Here is a 20,413-nt window from a genome sequence, read left to right as displayed (position 1 = left end):
AGCTAAAATTCTTACATTCTAGTAATATTCAATCATTTACCTTCATTTTGCAACAAATTGGAAGTGTCTAGCACAATATTTCGATTTATGGTGAATTTTTGAAAAAAACTTTTTCCTTATGTCCACGCGGTAACTCGGCCGAAAATTCAGAAACTCTTTCGTCATTTTGTTGTAATTTTTGCACCGTTTTATATTAGCCATTACATAAAGTTTTATATATGAAAATGTGTGCAATTTCATGTAAAATACAACAAAAAACAACCCATGGTTGTAGCTTTTATCAGTTTGGAAATATTTTCATATAAATCACGATAAGTGCCAAAATTTCAACCTTCGGTCAAATTTGACTTGACCGAAATGGTCGAAAAACACAATTGTAAGCTAAAACGCTTACATTCTAGTAATATTCAATCATTTACCTCCATTTTGCAACAGATTGGAAGTCTCTAGCACACTATTTCGATTTATGGTGAATTTTTGAAAAAAACTTTTTCCTTACGTCCGCGCGCGGTAACTCGGCCGAACATCTCAGAAATTCTTTCGTCACTTGGTTGTAATGTTTGCACCATTTTATATTAGTCGTTACATAAAGTTTTATATATGAAAATGTGTGTAATTTCATGTAGAATACAACAAAGAATAACTCATGGTTATAGCTTTTAGCAGTTTTGAAATATTTTCATATAAATCACGATAAATAGAAAAAATTCGACCTTTGTTCAACTTTAACTCGACCGAAATGGTCGAAAACTGCAATTGTAAGCTAAAACACTTACAGTCTAGTAATATTCAATCAATTACCTTCATTTTGCAACAAACAAGAAGTCTCTAGCACACTATTTCGATTTATGATAAATTTTTGAAAAAACTTTTTTTTATGTTCGCGCGTTACGAATTCATGCATCATTTTGTGATAATATTTTCTCTGTGTTGCTTTGATCGTTTTACAATTTGCTATATACCAAAATCATCGCAATTTAGTGTACGATACAAAGAAAAAAAATAACTCATTAGCTTTAACTGTTTTGCTTGCAGCTCGATTTGTATACGATTATATATGAAATTTTTTTTTGCGCTGTCATATATTTCAGTATTTATATATGATAATGATATTTTTTTCATTTCTAATGGTTGCATACTGAACTTCAGGCAATGACAAAAAAAGGAGCCAAAAATGAACTCTTAATCTTGAAAACTAAGTGTGCTGTGATTTTTTGAAAAAAAAATTTTTTCTGCTTCGGCGCTATCTCCCAAACGCTGCCGACATACGGCAGACACTTTTGTAAATAGAGGCTCGGCGTTTAAGGGTTAAACTCCAGATTTGTCACTTTTTTTTTTTTTTAACTTTGGTCCATTTTTTTCCATTTGTAGTTCTACTTTAAGTTGAACTTTTCAATTTTTTTTCTTTTGCTTGATCCATTTCCTCGTGTTTGTATGCGTATCCCATTATATTTGTATTTAAACTTCCATAAAAGTTTTTTGCTTACCTTTTAATATACCGATACAGACAGTCCCCGGTTATTGGTGGGGGTTCCGCTCTGAGGGTATGATGATAACCAAAAATACGCAATTTTCGGGGTTTATTGGCGCTGAAAAGTGCTGATTTTCGGTTATTGGTGCCTCTGTTAGGTATATATCGGTGCCAGTAAGAGGAAATCGGTGATTTTCGGCGTCGAAAATTGCTGATTTTCATTGCTAGACAAGCCCTGTAAAACCGGATCACCATTAACCGGCGACTGCCTGTAATATAAATCTAAACTTAAAAGTAGCGCATGTCATGATTCATTATGTTTCATTAGACCATACAAACCTGCTTTAGGAAACTTTACAGTGAAGATTATGAAGTGTGTTATTATATAAACCCTTTTTTTTTTTTTTTTATTATGCAGGCTTGACTACAGTGGCGCAGCGCATGTTGGCTGTGACCTAATCTCTGGAGAAGACGTGAGCTCCGCGACCATCACTACGCGGGGAACTCCAAACCATTGTAGTGCACCATGTTCCATCGCTTCCACGACCTGAAAACTGGGCAAGACCCCGAGATGGTAAGCAAGTGCCATATAAATTTTTGCTATGATTATCCATGCTTTAATGTACAGTATTATTTTGAAGGGCTTGGCTGAACTATATAAAGGAATGTTGAGAGAGACTGTCTCTTGTAAAATCTACAAAATATCGGGGTTTTATGTTTTTCTAAATTGAAAATCACTTTACTAATTACTGTATGTTGGTTTTTGGAAGGTTGATTTTATTATTTATATAACAGAATGGATTATTAAATTTGCTAAATGAGAACTATGAAAAACTACTGAAACCTCTTGGCTTCAGCAGTTCGCTGTAGGCACAGGGTAAAATTGTTTGTGAATATTCAGATTTTTCCTAAAGGAGAGAACATTTGGTTAGGTTATCATGTATTTTTAGTATCCCTGCATGCATTTATTATAGTGGATACTTTTTACGTGTCCATGCATTATGTTCTTTGGTTTTTCATGGCAGAATAAGCATATAATATGATTATCTTATAACTGTCAAGTGCCTGAGTACAATAGTGAAGGTATTTAGGCAATACACAGTGAAGCTTTCCAAAATATTTTCAGTTGGAGTTTTTATTTGGTTGACATTATTTTTTGAATTTGGCAAAATGAGTATTTAGAGTACATTGCACATTTGGTTGTACCTGCAGCCACCTTTTAAATTTTTTGCATCTGCATACCTTAAGTACTGCAAATGAGTCAGTGCTTTTTTCTTTTTTAGCTGGAGTGTACATCAGTGAATAGTAAAGCAATAAACTGGTATATGCTATAAACCTGTATGGAATAAAAATTTGATGTGGAAAAGTTAACAAAACCATCATTGAGTGCTTTCTGTAGTGAAGGTATTCCAGTACTGAAACTGGAGAACAAGTACTGTAATTAAAAAAAGAATATTAAGGAGCATTTTGTCTGTGACAAGGCCATGGACTAAGAGCAAGTCAACCAGGCACATTTGTAGCGTTTTGGGGGTTGACCTCTGATGTTTCTGGTATTATATCAACCTGGTGTTCTGGCTTTATTGCAGTTTTACATTGCTGATGACTTGTAAATCAGAGTAATAAGCTGTTCAACTTGAGTGCTTGCATTTCTTGTTGCTGTCAGTTGCCAATGACATTATTTTATTAAAATACCGTAATATCAGGCAAGTTGTTAGCATGTATTCCTTGGCTGAATTTTGTTCCTACAAACTGAGCAGCTTGTAAAGCTTAAAGAAGCATCTTATAAAGTGCACTGTGATCTGTTTTATTTTTGTCATTCCTCGGTACCAAATTTACTTGTTTCTGACAGTAAACAGTACACCAAGAGGAGATAAGAGTACAGTAATATTTGGTGACATTTACAAAAATTAGTATGTGTAGAGTATGTAGTCAAGGGGTTTTAAATGTACCCATAACTGAATAACAGTGATTAATGCTGTAAGGATACACATTTGTGATTTTTTGGACCCTTAGAAGTGATTCTGGATTGTAATTTATCTTATATACTTAATGAGAGAAGCCAGTAAATTCCATGAACTGAAATATTCTTCTCTCATTCCCAATTTTGCATTGAAAAGATACTTGACATTTCCAATATCTCATTCATTCATATACTTTTTCAGCATTATTTCACTCCTTGTATAGAATGCTTTAAATTAATTTTTACTGGCTTGGCATTTCTAAGAATAATAATAAATCAATGAAATATCCCTTGTGTACACAGCAATTGCAAGAACTTTGAACTTGTTTGATTCTTAATTTTGTTTGTTATAAGTGTATTCAGCACAAAATAGGCTTAGGTGTGACAACAAAAATTTAGTACAGTATGTGGCTGGTAGGGTATATGTTTTACTGAATATTAAGGTGTACATTAAATTTTGGTCCATACAGATTTTACATGGATGATTGATTAATTTTTAATGTAGATTAGCAGACTTGAATGTTCTCTGTACTTATGCATCATCTTGATTTTGGTGTTAGATTTACATTTCAGGTTTGGGAAAAATGAACCTTGAGCAGGATGTAAAAGTGTCTCTTTGTAAATTTGAAAATGAATATGTTTTGTTACTTCAGGGAAGACTCATTCTAATCAGAAGTTTATTCTTTTAATTATATCACAGTTTTCTCATATAAAATTTATTTGTAAAGTATCTTGATCAGCTGAAGGTGTGATTATTTTAATGTACTGTATATCAAATTACAGTAACATGAATTAATATGTGAAAGACGAGTGATTGTCATTTACTTCTGAGTGGTTAAATAAGTCTTCCAAGAGGTAAGGACTGAACTGAATGGACTGCATGATATATGGATAAATCCACCGTGTAATAATGGAGATTTTTATTAATTGGAAATGTGGGCAAGGCCAGAGTAGTTAATTTATAGTTGCTGTATCACCTTAGGGTGGTAATCAGAATAGCCTTTTGCTCTTGAGAGTAAAAGTCTTGTAGCAAAAAATGTGTTGTGACAATGGGTTTTGTATTTTTATGCATAAAATGTAACACACCAATGCATTTTCTTTCTACGTTGATGTGAATGCGCGGCAAATGTGTGATGGCTTCGTGAAACAGACCCAGGGAGGGAACAACTGCGCTGTTTTACCGCTGTCACAAAGCAGTTATCGTTATGCCATGCAAAATTTACTGTAATCAGAACTGACGGAACGCTTATAATTTTTTCCTATCCAAAATTTTTGGTGTCTGCGATGTATGGAAGAGGCAATTTTTTTTTAAACTCCCATGCACCTGAAGACATACTTAGTGCTAATCATCTGGCTCAGTTTAACCAAGTAAAGGTAAGCTAATTTTTCCTTGTGAGGGTCTGTTTCAAGAAGCATAACTTATGTTAGGAGGCTTAAATTGTCATTTGTCATGTCTTTGTTGTATTAGCACATTGGTTGATGTCTTGTGCGTTGATGTTGTCAAAGAGGAAAATCTTTGTTTCAAGGCAGTCTTTTAACATCAGTTCTCACGCTTCTTGAAGCTTACCCATTAGTTTTATAGTTTCATTTTTATTTTTCCTTTAGGCCTTTTATTTTGACAGCAGATAGTAAATTGTAACAGGTTGCAATGTTTTCCAATCCTCTTCCATGAACATTGCACTGCTGTGTGCTTGCAAAGCTTATTTTCTGTGGGTTTTCTTTGACCACATGAACTGATCTGTTTTGATGAACATTGCAGTTGGAGTCTTTTCCAAAAAAACTTACTCTAGCCCAAGAATACACTTTTATTTTGAAAATTTAAAAGGTCCAGTTGCAGTTTCATTCTTCCAATTGCTTTTGGTGTAAAGGCATATCTGTATCCATTCTTCCTTTTTCCTATCTATCATTTTTCCAGCATTTTCTTTTTAAGGCAAATATGCCATGTTAACTTGTAGATGACAGGTTAACATCACTGTAGGTTCTTATTTTTGTCACTACCTTATTACCTTTAAGAAAAGGACTAGTAAAACGCCTTTAAAAGTTGTTCATTCTCCTCTGGGTTACCTGCCTGAATTCCTATCTGATCTAAATCATCACCACTGCCCTATTCTTTGATTTTTTGGGCCTTCCTACTGATCATCATCTGGCTACATCCTTATCTAATACCTTTGTTATTAACTGTTGTTTGTCCCCTAGCATTGCATGTCGAACCTGTCTCCATCTTTTAGCTCTCAGTATATTTTCCAGTCACTGGAAACATCATCTCTCACCAACTTTCTCATTTGTAGTATGATCTTCCCACCACACTTTCAGCCATTTATCTTCACATTATGCAGTCACCCCTTTCCAAATCAAACTCAGTTTTCTCTAAAAGTGCCCATGCCTCTGCTTCATAGTAGTATGTGTTATACATGTATTGTAGATATTGCTCTCAATATCTGCTGCTTAATCCAGGTTGACCCCTATGTAATTGAAAATGTTTTGTGTACCTATTTTAAGGCCTCCCTGTCTACTGCAACATGGTGCTCCACATCCCTCTTTATCTGTTCACACTTGTGACATCACCCATTACATTCACCCCCACATCTCTTCACTAGCATCCACATGACCACTTTCCTTTTTGTACTTTTTTGCTGCTTTTTCATTTACCATATGCTGTTTGTTCACACTGGTTTTCAGTCCTCTCCTCTCCCTTCCACTCTTGCAGCTTATAAACATTTCTAAAATATCTTAATCTGGTTTGCTGTTAATACTGGGACCTCCATTCTGCACTACTTGTAGTTTTCTCCATGGCTGTGTTGATCAGCAAAGTCCTTAAAGTTGATCCTTTATGGATATTGACATTTATCTCAAATTGTTTTAATACACCTGTGACTGCCTTTTCAGTACTGTAGATCATATATTAATTTTCTTTCTGTATCACCTTTAGAGTTGTCATGGCATGCTCAGGCAGTCTTGATCCTATAAGTTTTTATGCTGTAGTATGTCCTCATTTCTCTTTTATGTAAATTTCATACTTTATTTTTTCCACTCTTTTGGTCCTATTTCTTCCTATTTTTTACACACTTTTGGCCCTATTTCTTCCTTTTATCATGTTTTAATATACTGTGTTCACCCCAACAATTATTAGCTCTTATGTGCTTCTGGCAAATTGTTGATGGTCCTAGGACTTTGCCACTTTCTAACTTTCAAATTCACATCTTGACCTCTGTAGATGTCTCATTCTTTATTGGTTCCATTGTCATGCCAGCATCTTCAAATTTGTATGCATTCTGTCATTTCAGAAAATTTACAAATAGTCTCTCAGCTGTTCCTTCCTCCCCAACTTTAAATCTCAATTTTCACCTTTTATCAACTTTGCCCCTTTAATATCTTTTTACGTTTCCCTGACTTGCCTTACTGATATTTGCTACGTTGAGATTCTGATTCCATTCCTTTTAAATCATCATAGCCACCAGCATTTTTGTCTCCCATTCTTCTGCTATACATATGTATTGTCTCCCCTGACATTCCTTTTCCAGAGCTCGAAAGATTTCTCTTCATTTGCTTTTTCTACAGTATGCTGCTAGTGTAGGCTATGTCAAGTTATGTTAGTTATTTTGAAATCTGCTGTTACTTCCCCGTACGTTTTCTTAATTTTCAATAGATGTATACTGCTCTTAGTGTCTCCATTAAGCATTATATTGAAATATATTTTCTTATTTTTTTTTAAGTATTTTTGTTTTAAGTGTGGTGATATATATTTCAGGTTGGGGGAGGAAGTCGTAGTAGTACGCCTTCAGAGCCTGTTGATGGTCGTGCATTATTTCCTTCTGTCATCCGATCAGAGCTAAGTGCTCCTGGTAATCAGCTTCGTGTGAATCCCCAGTACCCTATTGCATCCAGTCCTGGATCAGGCTATGTTGGACAAGGAGCACCTCTTATGTCATTGGGGCACAATATCATGTTTCCACCTGGAAAACTTCTTGCAACTCCATCACAGGAAGCGCACCGTTACATGACTGAAGCTTATCGACTTGCTGCCAGTGAACTAGAATCTTCCACCGTTCCATATGGGGCCCCTGCTGGACGACCGCCAATAGAGTCACAGTCATCAGTAACAGATACTCACAAATCACCACCTGATGGGCTCCCTGTGGTAGCGGGGAACCGACATGGTATAAGTACTAGGCCTCATGGTGTAGCAGATGGTCATCTTCCTGCAGGTAGAGACATATATAATCCAATTAATCTAACACCACAGATTAATTCTGAACCATCTCAGATTGATTCTGATGCTCCCAGGGGACTGGCAGAACTATCCTATAACATTACCAGGTCTCCATCCAATAAAGTTGAAGGTGAGCCTCTGAGCTATGAGAAAAGTGCATATTCTGGAGGTGTTGTCAGTGGTGTATCACAACCACCTTCAGTTTCTCCCAAAGCAAAGTGTCCACCAATATCTATTGGTGGTCCACACCTGTTTCAGGGGCCATTTACGTCAGCCTATGAGCAATATGGTGATGGAATTACAGGAAATTTCAAACGCCCGTATTATGATGATTCATCTGGACGAAGGGAAGGATTGTCTCATCCACAGAGTACTGTTGGAGATTCTCCTCAGGTGATTAGAGGAGAAGGAAGTCCCTCTAGTGGGGATCAAGTACAGGAGAGTATTAGTTTTAACAGTAGTTGCCCAGATGTAGACCTGTACAGTAGAGAAGGTCAATCAAGAACAGGAAGTGCAGACCCTGGTAGTCATTTGAATCTTGATCTCTTGACCAGGGCAACCTCATCACAGGCTGGATCCTTGGAAAGGCCTAAACTCATGAAAGGTAGGCAACTCAAAGCTTATAAGTGTGATATTTGTGAGCTGGAATTTAAGAATGGTACTCAACTCAAAAATCATGCATGGCGTCATACTGGAGAGAAACCTTTCTCATGTGATTTATGTCAAGCCACATTCACGCAACAATCCAATCTCAAAACACATTTACGCATACACACTGGAGAGCGACCATATACATGTGAAGAGTGTAGTGCCACTTTTACACAGATATCAAATCTACGTACACATCAAAAAATTCATACAGGAGAAAAGCCTTATGAGTGTGATATATGTTTCACAAGATTTTCGCAGCAATCTAACCTGAAAAGTCATAAGTTGATTCACACTGGTGAGCGCCCATTTAGTTGTGAGGAATGTGGTGCAACATTTGTTCAGTCAACACACCTAAGAAACCACAAGAGAATTCATACTGATGAAAGACCTTACACTTGTGATCAGTGTGGTGGAAGTTTTAGACAGCTATCTAACTTGAAAACTCATGAGAAGATCCATACAGGTGAAAGGCCACATGTGTGTGAAGAGTGTGGATCAGCATTTGCACAGAAATCCAATCTGAAGTCTCACATGTTAAAATTGCATTCTAATGATGGTGCCCCAATAAGAAGAGGTCGGAAGAAGAAACTTGAAGCCATTGTGCCCTTCATTTGTGAGGAGTGTGGTGCTAAGTTTACTTTAATGTCAAACTTAAAAATTCATATGCGACTTCACACTGGTGAAAAACCCTTTGTCTGCACTATATGTAGTGCAAGTTTTGCCCAGCGATCGAACCTTAAAGCCCACGAACAAATTCACACAGATGAGAGGCCTTACAAGTGCTTAGAGTGCCCTGCAGCTTTTCGTCAGAAAACAAACCTTAAGACACACAAGATGAAAAAGCATCCAGTGAAGAGTTTGAAAATTAAAATCCTCTCAGACACTCAGTATATAATGCATGACATTATGCATGATATTATACAAAGTGAAGATCATGAGGGGGAGGGACCCTCACAGCACATTGAGGAACCTATAGTACAAATCAGAGAAGGAAAGGATGATCATTTGCTCCTTGGGGGAGGTGAAAGCATTAAATCAGAGAGTGGTGACAGATATGAAGATCATAGCGAGTCATTGGCTGAAACAGCTGATAGATATGAGGATCACAGTGAGGCACTGACTGAAAGCAATGCATTTAGACAAGACACTATGGGTGCAGCTGCAATAAATCCATATGATAGCCCTAATTTTTAGGTGAATGATGATCTTTTCAATTATTTTTGTGAATATCTAGTTCTAGAGAATATAATCAATTAAACTTAATTGCATGAAGCATCTGGGGCCCTCATTTTATTTTTAAAGCTATCTTGTTTGTTTATAGAACTTTTATGTAGATAAAAATGTATATATGGGCACAGATGTATTTAGTAATGTTAAAAGTTTCTAATAACCTTGAAATAATGTGTATTGGAGACTCAGAATAATTATATAGTCAGTATATTTTGTTTTCTATATGATTTTATCCTAGTTAAAGTGAAGAGCCTGCCTCGTGGGTCTTTATTGGTGAGAACATATAAGGTTTATTTACAGTATGGTCTTTGGCCTAAATTCTATATTCTATTCTATGTCAGAGTAGAAGTGCTTTTATTATCAACCTTACTATTAAGTTTCAGGTTGTAGTAACAACAGATTTACTGTTACACTATGCTATTGTTGCTTTTATATGTTTAGCCTCTTGATCATGATATGCTGGTTTTTTTATTGTCATTCTATGGGATTCATTGCTATGTACTGTACAATTAAAAATTTTTGAGACTACTTATTTTGACAAGATTTTGCAGACTATGATCGTAGATTGTTTGCTAATGAGGTTTACCAAGTATGAACTTGAAATAAATACGGAGAAAGTACTTGCATTGCTGTATTAATGTGCTATGCCTTTATACACTAGAAATAATTGAATCTTAGTACATTAAACCTTATTACTTTATTGTATATGTTGGATGAATTGATAAATACAGACTGAATAGTAATTATAATAAAAGATATAGACTACTGTATTTACTTACTTGAGGAATTTAAGCTTACCTGGACCAGGCTTCAACTTTTTACTCACAGACCTTTTAAAAGCTACTATAAATGCTAGCACTATTATGTTTTAATGTCATGCCTGTTTAGTACTGAATATGGTACTAAGATAAACCAATGTTTAGTACCTGCTTTATGAGGCTATAAGGTATTTAGCAATGCTGCTGCTCTACCAGTCCCTTGAATAATTAGATTACAGTATACTTCATTCAAATGAATGTTAACTCTAAAAAGCCAAGTGAATGATGTCAGTGCCTATTTTTTCAACTGTTATTTAAACAGTGAAGAGATTTATTTATTGTGTTTTAGAATATTTAAAGCAAGCAAGGGGGTCCAGTACAAAGTTTACATCGCCAGAATAAAAAAATTATGTGATGGAACCATTTACTGTGATTTCAAACAGGAAAGAGATTGCTAAGAAGAATTAGAAGTGCCATTATTTCAAGTAGAAAGAGAAGAGGCCAAGAATTATTAGTAATTTTGATAATTTTAACAAGTGTTTAAAATGAACAGTGTAGTTTTCTTTATCCAGGGAGTTGGTGTGTAAGGTTGAGGTGAATGGTGAATGTGTGTAGGGGATTCAACACACAGTTATGAGCTTTTTGTCAGTACAGTATATGAAAGTGTGTGTGTCTACTTATGCATGCGTAGCCTTTGAATATATAGTTGTATACTGTATTTATGTGTGAATACATTTGAATGTTTTTACCTTATCTCTGGTATGTTTTATGTATATTTATTATCTTTAAATTTTGTATATGTAAAATGTTGTTTCTTTGAAACATTAGCATTTATTGTTTTTTTTTTTTTTAAATATAAAGTTCAGTCGATTAAATTTATCATTTAAATGATCACCAGACCCATTGATCAGCTTCCCAGGAATGGTTACAAGTTCAAAACAACATTAACAAGACTGGAAAAGTGGCAGCATTGCAGAGGGCTCCTAAACAGATACTTATAGTCAAAAGGGATTGTAGTTCTGAAATTCCATGTTGGTATGCTAAATCTGTCTTAAAATATTTTCAGATATATTTTGTGTAAGGGAATAAAATCACAGCAGTTTTGGGAAAATGCTGTGACTAATTTTTTAAATCAAGTTAATTACATTTTATATTTAGAAACAAAGTAAGGTGTATTCACATAAATATGATTTTTTTTTTACTAAAAGCAGCTTAGAAGCCTCACGCATGATTTTTTCATGTCCAAATGAAATTTATTTATACTGTACGTTGTCTTCCACTTGTAGACACTGTATATGCTCACGTATCATGCGACTTTTGAAGACCTAATTTTGAAGCTAATTTTAAAGGGTCGCATCATACACGAGATATAAAATTATCCTATGTAATATTCACATATTAGTATCATATTATAAAATACAAATATAACGAACATGCATCTTTTCCATGGATCTTTTGAAAAGTTATGCTGTACTTCACTATATTCAATAATATTGTATGTATTCTCATATTACTACTATTGTATTATAAAATACAAACATAGCAATCAATGTTTTGATTTGGAAATCAGCTGAGGGCGATTACGAGGTAAGTTTATTTCGCCATATTTAACTCAATTCAGAGTGATTTTTTTGCTTCTAGTTAGCATAAATGAATCTCTAGATACTATATTTATATGGGACAAGGTTATTTTTTGTCATACTATGTGGTTTTTAAGTTGAAATATGACTTAAATAGGTATCATTGTGAACTAAATTTTATTTTTTTCATTAATAGATGGCATTGGGGCTTTTTTTTTTGTGTAAAAAAATCATCAGATTCTTCTCTATTTTCACTTGATTTCATCATAATACAAGCTTTATATACAGTATTTATCTTTTATCGACGTGTAAACGTTAGTAAAATTTGTTCTTTTCATGCCCAGTAGTTTTGATTAAAATACTTTTTTCTCCAATTTTATTGACAGTTGAGTTTAATGGCATATCGAAGTTTACAGGAGTTTCATCCATGTTGCCAATGCACGATAATTTATAGTCATTAGCAGCTTTAACATTGTTTTCTCATCTTCAGCTGCAACTTGCAGCTTAAATTTAGCAGTATATTTCCTTGCCAAGCCTTTCTTCAAAGCGAATAAGGGTATAATGTAAAATATATCAGTCCTGTTCCTCTATGTAGTGTCATTTGTAACGTAACTACTGTACGGTAATTTTTTTACTATCGTACGATGGTTGAAATGCAAGCAAAGCAGATTTTGTTATCCTATTCGGTTGTTCATAACAAAACAGCTGTTTCTCATTCAGTTGTTTATGCCTGTACATGTTTACTCAGCGAGTATAACGTTACTAATGATGCTTTTATCATTCTCTTTTACTTTTTTAACTAATTTAACTAGAAGGTGGGATTTAACTAGAAGATGGTATAGATAAAGAGATGGAGGAAAAGAGGTTAGTCAATTGTAATTTGGTCTCTCAAAAAAGGAACTCGCATGATACATGAGATATATGATAAAATAATTTTTAAGGGAGAAAATTTTGGGGTTGCATGATATGCGAGATTGTGCGTTACACGAGTGTACGATAGTTGATTTTTGCCACATTGCAATGAAAATTATGCATTTTTGGATTTTAAAGCCAAATTATTGTGCACTACTGACGCTCAAGGAGAATGAATGTCGCAAGTTACTCTAAAATAACCAAGCTAATTAATTGATTTTGAAACAAGGCAAATCATAGCATACTTCATTTGGTTTTTATATTGACATGTTGCAGAAAGGCTTGCTTAAAGCAAAAATTACATACAGATCAATTTTCCCACAAGAAATACCGTGGGGGATGAGCTTCCATTAATGTGTAATCTTTTTGATAAATTTTTGTTTTGAGCACGAATTGTACTGAAAGTACACTGACATAAATTTTAAGATAAGGTCACAAAAAGGGCATACATATGTGTTTTACATTTGAGCGTGTAGTACATCATGTCTCCCAAAATATACTTATTTCTTTTGTTTCAGAGAAAATATAAAAGACAGAGAGAGTGAGGTTGTTTTGCCATATTTATCATTATTTGTGATATAAGGGACACTGACTGATCAGTTTCTCTTTATTGTACAAACAAGATATCTGGGTGATGTATTAATGTTTTGTATGTTAAGTGGATAATTTGCAAATTAGATTAGACAAGCAAAAAATATGGGTAGTATTGTACATAGCTTCCTCCTTCTGGAGAACATTAGGGATAAAACGTCATTTAAATAGAAACAGACTTGGCCTAGGTATGGATAATAAATCTTGGATACCAGACATTTTTGTTAATCTTTTGATCTGATACTTTGTTTTTCACTCAAATACACCTTGTGTAAACAACTGTAGGCATACACACAGTCATTTTTAACAAATGACAAAAACTGAAAGAAGTATAAAACATGAGCCGACTCAAAACTTGATTTGTTCATGTGGGAATGCAAACCATCGCCTGTTATGTAGGAGAATTACTCAGCGCAAGCTGGAATTAGCCATTGAAACTTTATGACAAGGTAGCTAACTGGTGGTAGGTGTGTGAATAGGTGAATCATCCACTAACCTGCTGTCAATAAGCACTTTCTTCAGCCGCAGTTGAGTTAAGATGTCTTGCTGTGCTGTGACTAACCCTCAAGTTGAAACTTAAATCATTTTTATTGTATATACAGTATGATGTTTGTATTTTCTGCTCAACAAGGATTTAAACAATAAAAGCAAACTGTTAAAGTTGTAAAAGATGTAAGCTGGTGTTTGGCTGCTGTATGTTCTTGGTTCTAGTTTAAGCAGTTTCATTCTTCTCCATTGGTATTAGTAGTATGCTGGCTGGTCACTTTGTTACTGGAGAGTTTCGGCAGCAATGGAGGAAGGCCAGATGATGTTCATTGGTTTCTTTGAAGACGATTGTTCTGACATACATACCATCAAATCTGTTCGGCCTTTTCCTCCCGAACTGCCTTTTCTCTCTCTCTCCTTACCTTCTGCTTTCATGTAGGAATTAAAACTCATAAGGTTAGATAATCAGCCTGTGCTCTCCAATAGTCAATATTCTTTATAAAGATAGCGTTATTCCCTATTCAACCTACAAATATAAAGAAAACAGGCACATGCTAGCTCCACCAAAACCACCTTCATTCAGCATCTCAGACAATGTGGAATTATCTAAGAATTCAGGTCATCTAGGTCTGATCATTCAGTGATAGTTTCAATTCAGTTAACCCTTTGAGATTCTAAAGATGTTTATAGCTGTCATCCATTATTTATCCTCAAAGATAGTTGTCGTCATAACAAAATTTGAATTTGGCATGATTGTGGTTGTCATAGAGAGCAGAATATATTCTGATTGATGCCATATTTCTGTATAAAGTAACAAAATTTATCTTGACCGGCAACCTTACACCACTCAAGTATTTTACAAGTTTTGAATGCGCTTTGTGGTATCATACAAGCTCAGATAGTAATTCATTTCATATCATTGGAAAGATAGTTTACTTAATGTAAAGAGAAATTGGATGTCTTTTCTCCAGTTTATCAGAAGTTTTTTAAAAAAGGAACATTTTTTCATTATGGCCAAGTATTCATGATAATGATTTTTATTTTTACTTTTGAGCATTTTTTAACATACAGTGCCATGATGAGGCTCAGTTATTTAGCTTTAAAATGACACTGGATTCATGAACATAGCATGAAACATAATGTTACACAGAGCTATCAAGGAAAATTATTGCTAAACCTTTTCACTCAGTCAGTGAAGGATGAGCATTCTTATGAAGACAAATTTTACCCTAACCCCCCTAATCCTCATAGGGATAATTAAATTGGATTATTTGGATAATGCTACAATACATATCTTAAAAGTGTTCCATGAAATTTTTTTTACTAATGTATTTAGTTAACTGGAAGGTAAAATTCTGGTGTTTTCCCCAAATGTCAATAATTTACCATAGAGTTGTTTATGAAAAATGTTTTGTCTTTGAATAAATTCCATGCATAATCAAGTTCAGTTGGTAAAAAATGAAAATAAGTCATTGTTTAGAAATACAGTAATTAAGCTTTTCCTTGTAAGTTGTACAGTTCCTTCACAAATATCATTTAATATGAGTAAAAGAGTTAAGGGTGCAGTTGTTCATAGGAAATATTCAAGTGTATATCAAGTCCTATTTTTATTAGCTACTTCTGTAAATAAACTTCCAATCTGAAGTACTGATAAAATTTTTCTGTGTAACACTTCTTTTGTTTCTTTTGGTATGAACGTATAGAATAAATTTATTCATTATTCACTCTTCATCTGTACTTTGTTATATTGTATTCATAGTAGTTGGATTTTAGACACTACAGTTTGAAGGGTTCACTCATATGGTCTCTAACATTGTAACAGCGAGGTTATAGGACAGAACTTTGCCTGAAATCTGATCATGTTTTAAGCTATGACTTGTCATTAAGGGGTCAGTAAGTTGAATACTGTATTTAAATAAGTTTTTCATCGTTTCGAGTTTCTTAACCCTTAAGGAACGGGCTAAATATATATCAAGAACACCACCAGGCTGGGCAAACCTTAAGGTTGGCCAGTTTAAGAAAAAAACACATCAGTGGAAAGAGGAACCTATGCAAATGTACATAGTTTAAGAAAAAAAGCTAAAAATTATTCTGTACTTTCCACAGGAAGTTGAAAGTGATTATTTACAACCTTGAGCGGGGCCTCTTTTACAAGACACTCGTAAAAATATGTTAATTTTACCAGGTTATGCATGTTTTTTGTAATTTATTTTATTCTGTAAAATTATAATTACAGTTCACACAGTATCATAACAGACAAGAACTAAAATCAGTAACAAATTCTGAATATATTTGTTGTAAAATATTTACGAGATTTACTGAGATGGGGAGATGCAGTAACTTTTTTGAGGTATACATGTTTTTTCTAATATTTCTTTGCACTTTTCTCTGCAAAATTACAATTATAACTGACATACTATCATAAAAGATAAGAGCCGACAGCAATCCCAGGGTATATTTGTGAGCAAATAAATAAAGAGACGTTCTGAAGCAGCATCAGAGAGGCAGTACATACCTCTCAGAAATCTCAAGGGGTACATGTCTCTCCCATGCTAAGCTAAATAGTTGCCATAAGTCATTTATGGCCCATTGAAGTGGTATGAACATTTTTCCTGGTAAATTCATCCAAACCAAATGGCACGCAGTATTAATACTCATATGAGGATTCCTGTCCATTAAGGGGTTAAATTGATGGCTGTACATGATGCCAGATTTCTTTATAAATGTTAAATTCTTACTGATTCTGCATATTTTAGATTCTAATAAATGCATATTTTAGATTCTATTAAATGGCACACATGAAAAGGTTCGCATTATGAAGTAAACTGATGATAAAGGTAATAAACCATTTTTACCTTATATATTATTGGCATACCTTCATAATAAATAGCCTATTCGAGGAATAATTCCATATCTATGCAAGCCCAGCTGAGGAAATGTAAACATCGAGTTATGGTTGCACTCACAGCAACCTTTGTCTTTTGGTAACCTTTCAGAAATTTTAATGGTAGTGTAATAATTACAGTAGCAATAACATTCAGGATAACATAATTTTCCTTTTTCACTAAATATTCTTTATCATTTTGGTAGTAAATAACACAATTTTGGATTACATATGACGTTAATTTTTCAATAAAATATTTTACAGTACAGTAGTTGCATTTAAAACTTAGGACATTATAAAACTATATATTTACGTATTTCCTATCAAGATTATCAACATTAATAAAACATCAAACCTGCCACATGTATATATCTAAAATCCATAAAATTCCTCACAATCATTACTATCTTTCAAAAAGTTTCCCATACATATCACACGATTCATCACATATTCCATCATCGTAGGGATTCCAGTCTGGTTGTGGTGAGTTGGCTTCAGCTTTGTTTTCACTGTTGTACAGAGGGTCATCTTCAGTACCTTTCACGGCATTAGAGATACTGCATTTTTTAAATGATTTTATTACACTTTCTACTTTAACTTCCCCCATGCTTTTATAATGAAATTGCAGAGAACATCAAGTGAGGCAGCACGCATAGCTCCACCTTTTGTAAAAGATTTTTCTCCAATCGTTTCCCTTTTAGGTGGTGTGTTTAGGAAAAACATAATATAGAATAGGCTTTGTTATTTTGTATATTTTGAATTTCTAAGGATACAGTAAGTAAACAGCATTTGTAATAAACATCATCTTTACATAACCAATATTTCATAAGATACCTACCTGTTGTTGCAAAAGCTAGCCTATACACAGATGGTTTTGTAATTTAGCAGTCATCTTATACTACAGATATGAGATAAATTCATGAAAATTTCCCATACTTTTTGACCTCGTCTTATCTAAAGGTCGTCTTATACACGGAAATATATAGCAGTAAAAATTGATTGGGTGTTCTTTGTTACTTGGAAATACAGCTGTATTAAAATGGTGTGTGCATGAGATAAAAAAAAAGCATCCTAGACTCATTTTGCTTCCTACCAAATTTATGAAAGTTTAGTTTTTAGCATTTTTTTATTCAAGAACTTAAGGGGGAATAACTATACTATTCAGCACCAGTAGTGGTTGAGTTGTCCTTTTTAAATGTCATTGTTTTTATGATTACTAACTGTTGTTATAAGGAGAGCTTGTTTGTGGAGACTGGAGACTTAGTGAAAAACTCTTTTAAGATCAGTAGGGAGGAACAGATAAGGAATTCCTGATTGTCAACCATCTTATTGTTATGGTAAAAGTACGGGCTTAGCTGAGCTTAGTTAAGAGGAAATTCTCCAAAGTATAGTTATGAGTTTAAAACTGGCATTATAAACATTTGACTTTTAATATTTTCATTGGAAACCTAAGCTTTTTCATGAAGACAAAAAGATGTGGCATAATGTTTGACCCATGTTGCTAAACCTCAGTTTTCATGACACGTGGTTAGCATAAGGCATTTAAAAGGTCAGCAGTCACTCTAGCTTAATCTCAAACCACCCATCTGCTTAAAAGAACAATTGCACTAGAGCTGCCATTTTAACTGGACAGTATGGAAAGCTAAAGCAAAATGATCTCCCCCCCTCTGCCAACACCTCCACTCTTGGGCCAAGAAAATAGCTTGCAACATTTTAAAATGTTCATTTTAGAGTGGCAACAAGGTTTTATAACTGATGTTGCAAAAGCCATTGCTCATGCAGCTGAAGTGTCAAAAGTTTTGGAAATATCTCGGGCTAATTTGCAGATTTGAAAAAGAGGAGTTGAGAAAATATGGTTTTGTACATGAAACTTACCCGTCAGATATATACTTAGCTATAGTCTCCGGCGTTCCCGACAGAAATTCAAATTTAGCGGCTGCGACAGGTAGGTCAGGTGATCTACCATTCCCGCCGCTGGGTGGCGGGAATAGGAACCATTCCCGTTTTCATGTCAGATTTTCTCTGTCGCTGGTTCCGGCAACATCTGTTGTTGGTTCCTTCTGCTTGGATTTTCATTTTTCGCTTGCTGAGGATTATTTTGGACTGACCTTTGGTGACGTATTGGATCTTTGGCTTGGCATACGCTTTTGTGGACTGTTTTGATTTGACTTTGGTATTTTCTTATAGAATGTCTGATCAGAGTGTTGCACCGGTGTTCCGTGTGTGTGTGAGGTCTGATTGTAAGGTGAGACTACCGAAAGCTTCGGTAGATCCTCATTCTGTATGTTCTAGGTGTAGGGAGAATGAATGCTCTTTTGAGAATACGTGTGTTGAATGTGAGAATCTCACTGAACTGGAATGGAAGCGTTAAACTCTTATGTACGCAAGTTGGAGAAGGACAGAGTTAGGAAGGCTTCTTCTAGAAGTGCTAGTAGGTCTCTTTCCAAGGAGGTAGATTTAGAACCTAACACTCTTCCAGATTCTCCTGTCACTCCAGTTGTTTCAGCTCCTTCACCCTTCGTCGAACCTGTGGATTAGCGTCGTCGGAGATAGCTGCTATGAAGGCTACGATCCATGAGATGCAGTTGCAGATGCGAGCTATGGAGGAAAAGAAAGTGAGAAGTGATAGTGATTTGTGCAGTGTCCCCAGTGTAGTGGAGGGGGCGTCTGACCGGCTCCGCATCGCTCCTAGGCCTAGACCTCTTCCAAACTCCCAGACCCAGTGGAGGAGGAATGTCGACAGCCGCAAGGGGGGATGAAGCGCTCCCCAACGGTCAGGCGTCCTTCGGCAGCGCCTGTTGATGCGTCCCAGGCTGCCTTAGATCGCAGAAAAGGGATCTTAAAGAAGTGTTTCTCTTCTTCTGCTTCTTCTCGTCTCCTAACGTGGTTGGAGTTCGGCTGAGGATTCGCGTCCTTTGAAGAGGACTTGGAAGGCTCCTAGAGGAGACGCTTTGGACTCTAGCCTGAGCGCTTCCCTGAAGGCTCTCCTGTTTTCAAGAAGAGATCTCGTAGATCTTCCTCCTCTTCTTCTGGTGTTCAGGAGTCCACCAAGCAGATCCTGGTAGGCCTCAGGCTCAACTCGCTGCTCTTGCTGGCTCTTTATCAAAGAGCTCCTCTTGTCGGAAGGATGCCTCTCTTCGATTAAGTCCTCAAGAGACTCTCTTCACCCAGCAAGTCGTCCTCTGGAAGCGTACTTCTCCTGTTAGCGCCCCTCCAGCAGCAGGCGCTCCTCTCCTTCCAGGCTCTCCTCTCTGGTAGGCGCTCCTCTCCTTGCAGGCGCTCCTCTCCGTCCAGGCGCCTCTCCTCGTAGGCGCTCTTCTCTGATAGGCGCTCTTCTCTGGTAGGCGCTCCTCTCCCGATGGCGCTCTTCTCCTGGTAGGCGCTCCTCTCCTGGTAGGCGCCTCTCTCCTGGTAGGCGCCTCTCTCCTCGGCGCTCTTCGTCTCCGAATAAGCGCCTCTCCACCCAGGCGCTCGCGCCATCGTCGTCGCCGGTCTTCTCCTGTTGGAGATACTTTCTCTCAGTCAGACGCCCTGCTCTTTCGGATAGAAGTTCCTCTCCAGCCTCCCCTTTCGTCTGTTAGGCGCCCCTCCCCAGCAAGGGCTCCTCTTGGTCAGGCGCCAGTCAGCTTGAGGAGTGCTTCTCTCGGATCATCGTTCTCCAGTGGACATAGGCTCTTCTC

At 35.9% G+C, this 20,413-nt stretch overlaps 1 protein-coding gene across 1 annotated transcript in view; it reads left to right on the top strand.

Moving 5' to 3' along the window:
- Positions 1-20,413, top strand: part of LOC136847406 (uncharacterized) — a 70,397-nt gene that overhangs the window by 34,765 nt on the left and 15,219 nt on the right. Inside the window, exon 2 of the mRNA XM_067119045.1 lies at positions 1,890-2,045. Coding sequence (XP_066975146.1) covers positions 1,998-2,045 — 48 coding nt within the window. The 5' untranslated portion in view covers positions 1,890-1,997. The remainder of the gene's footprint in view (positions 1-1,889; positions 2,046-20,413) is intronic.

Source organism: Macrobrachium rosenbergii, chromosome 16, assembly GCF_040412425.1.
Source record: "Macrobrachium rosenbergii isolate ZJJX-2024 chromosome 16, ASM4041242v1, whole genome shotgun sequence".
NCBI lineage: Eukaryota > Metazoa > Arthropoda > Malacostraca > Decapoda > Palaemonidae > Macrobrachium > Macrobrachium rosenbergii.
The sequence above is the reverse complement of the archived record's forward strand: the minus strand, read 5'-3'. Positions and strand labels throughout refer to the sequence as shown.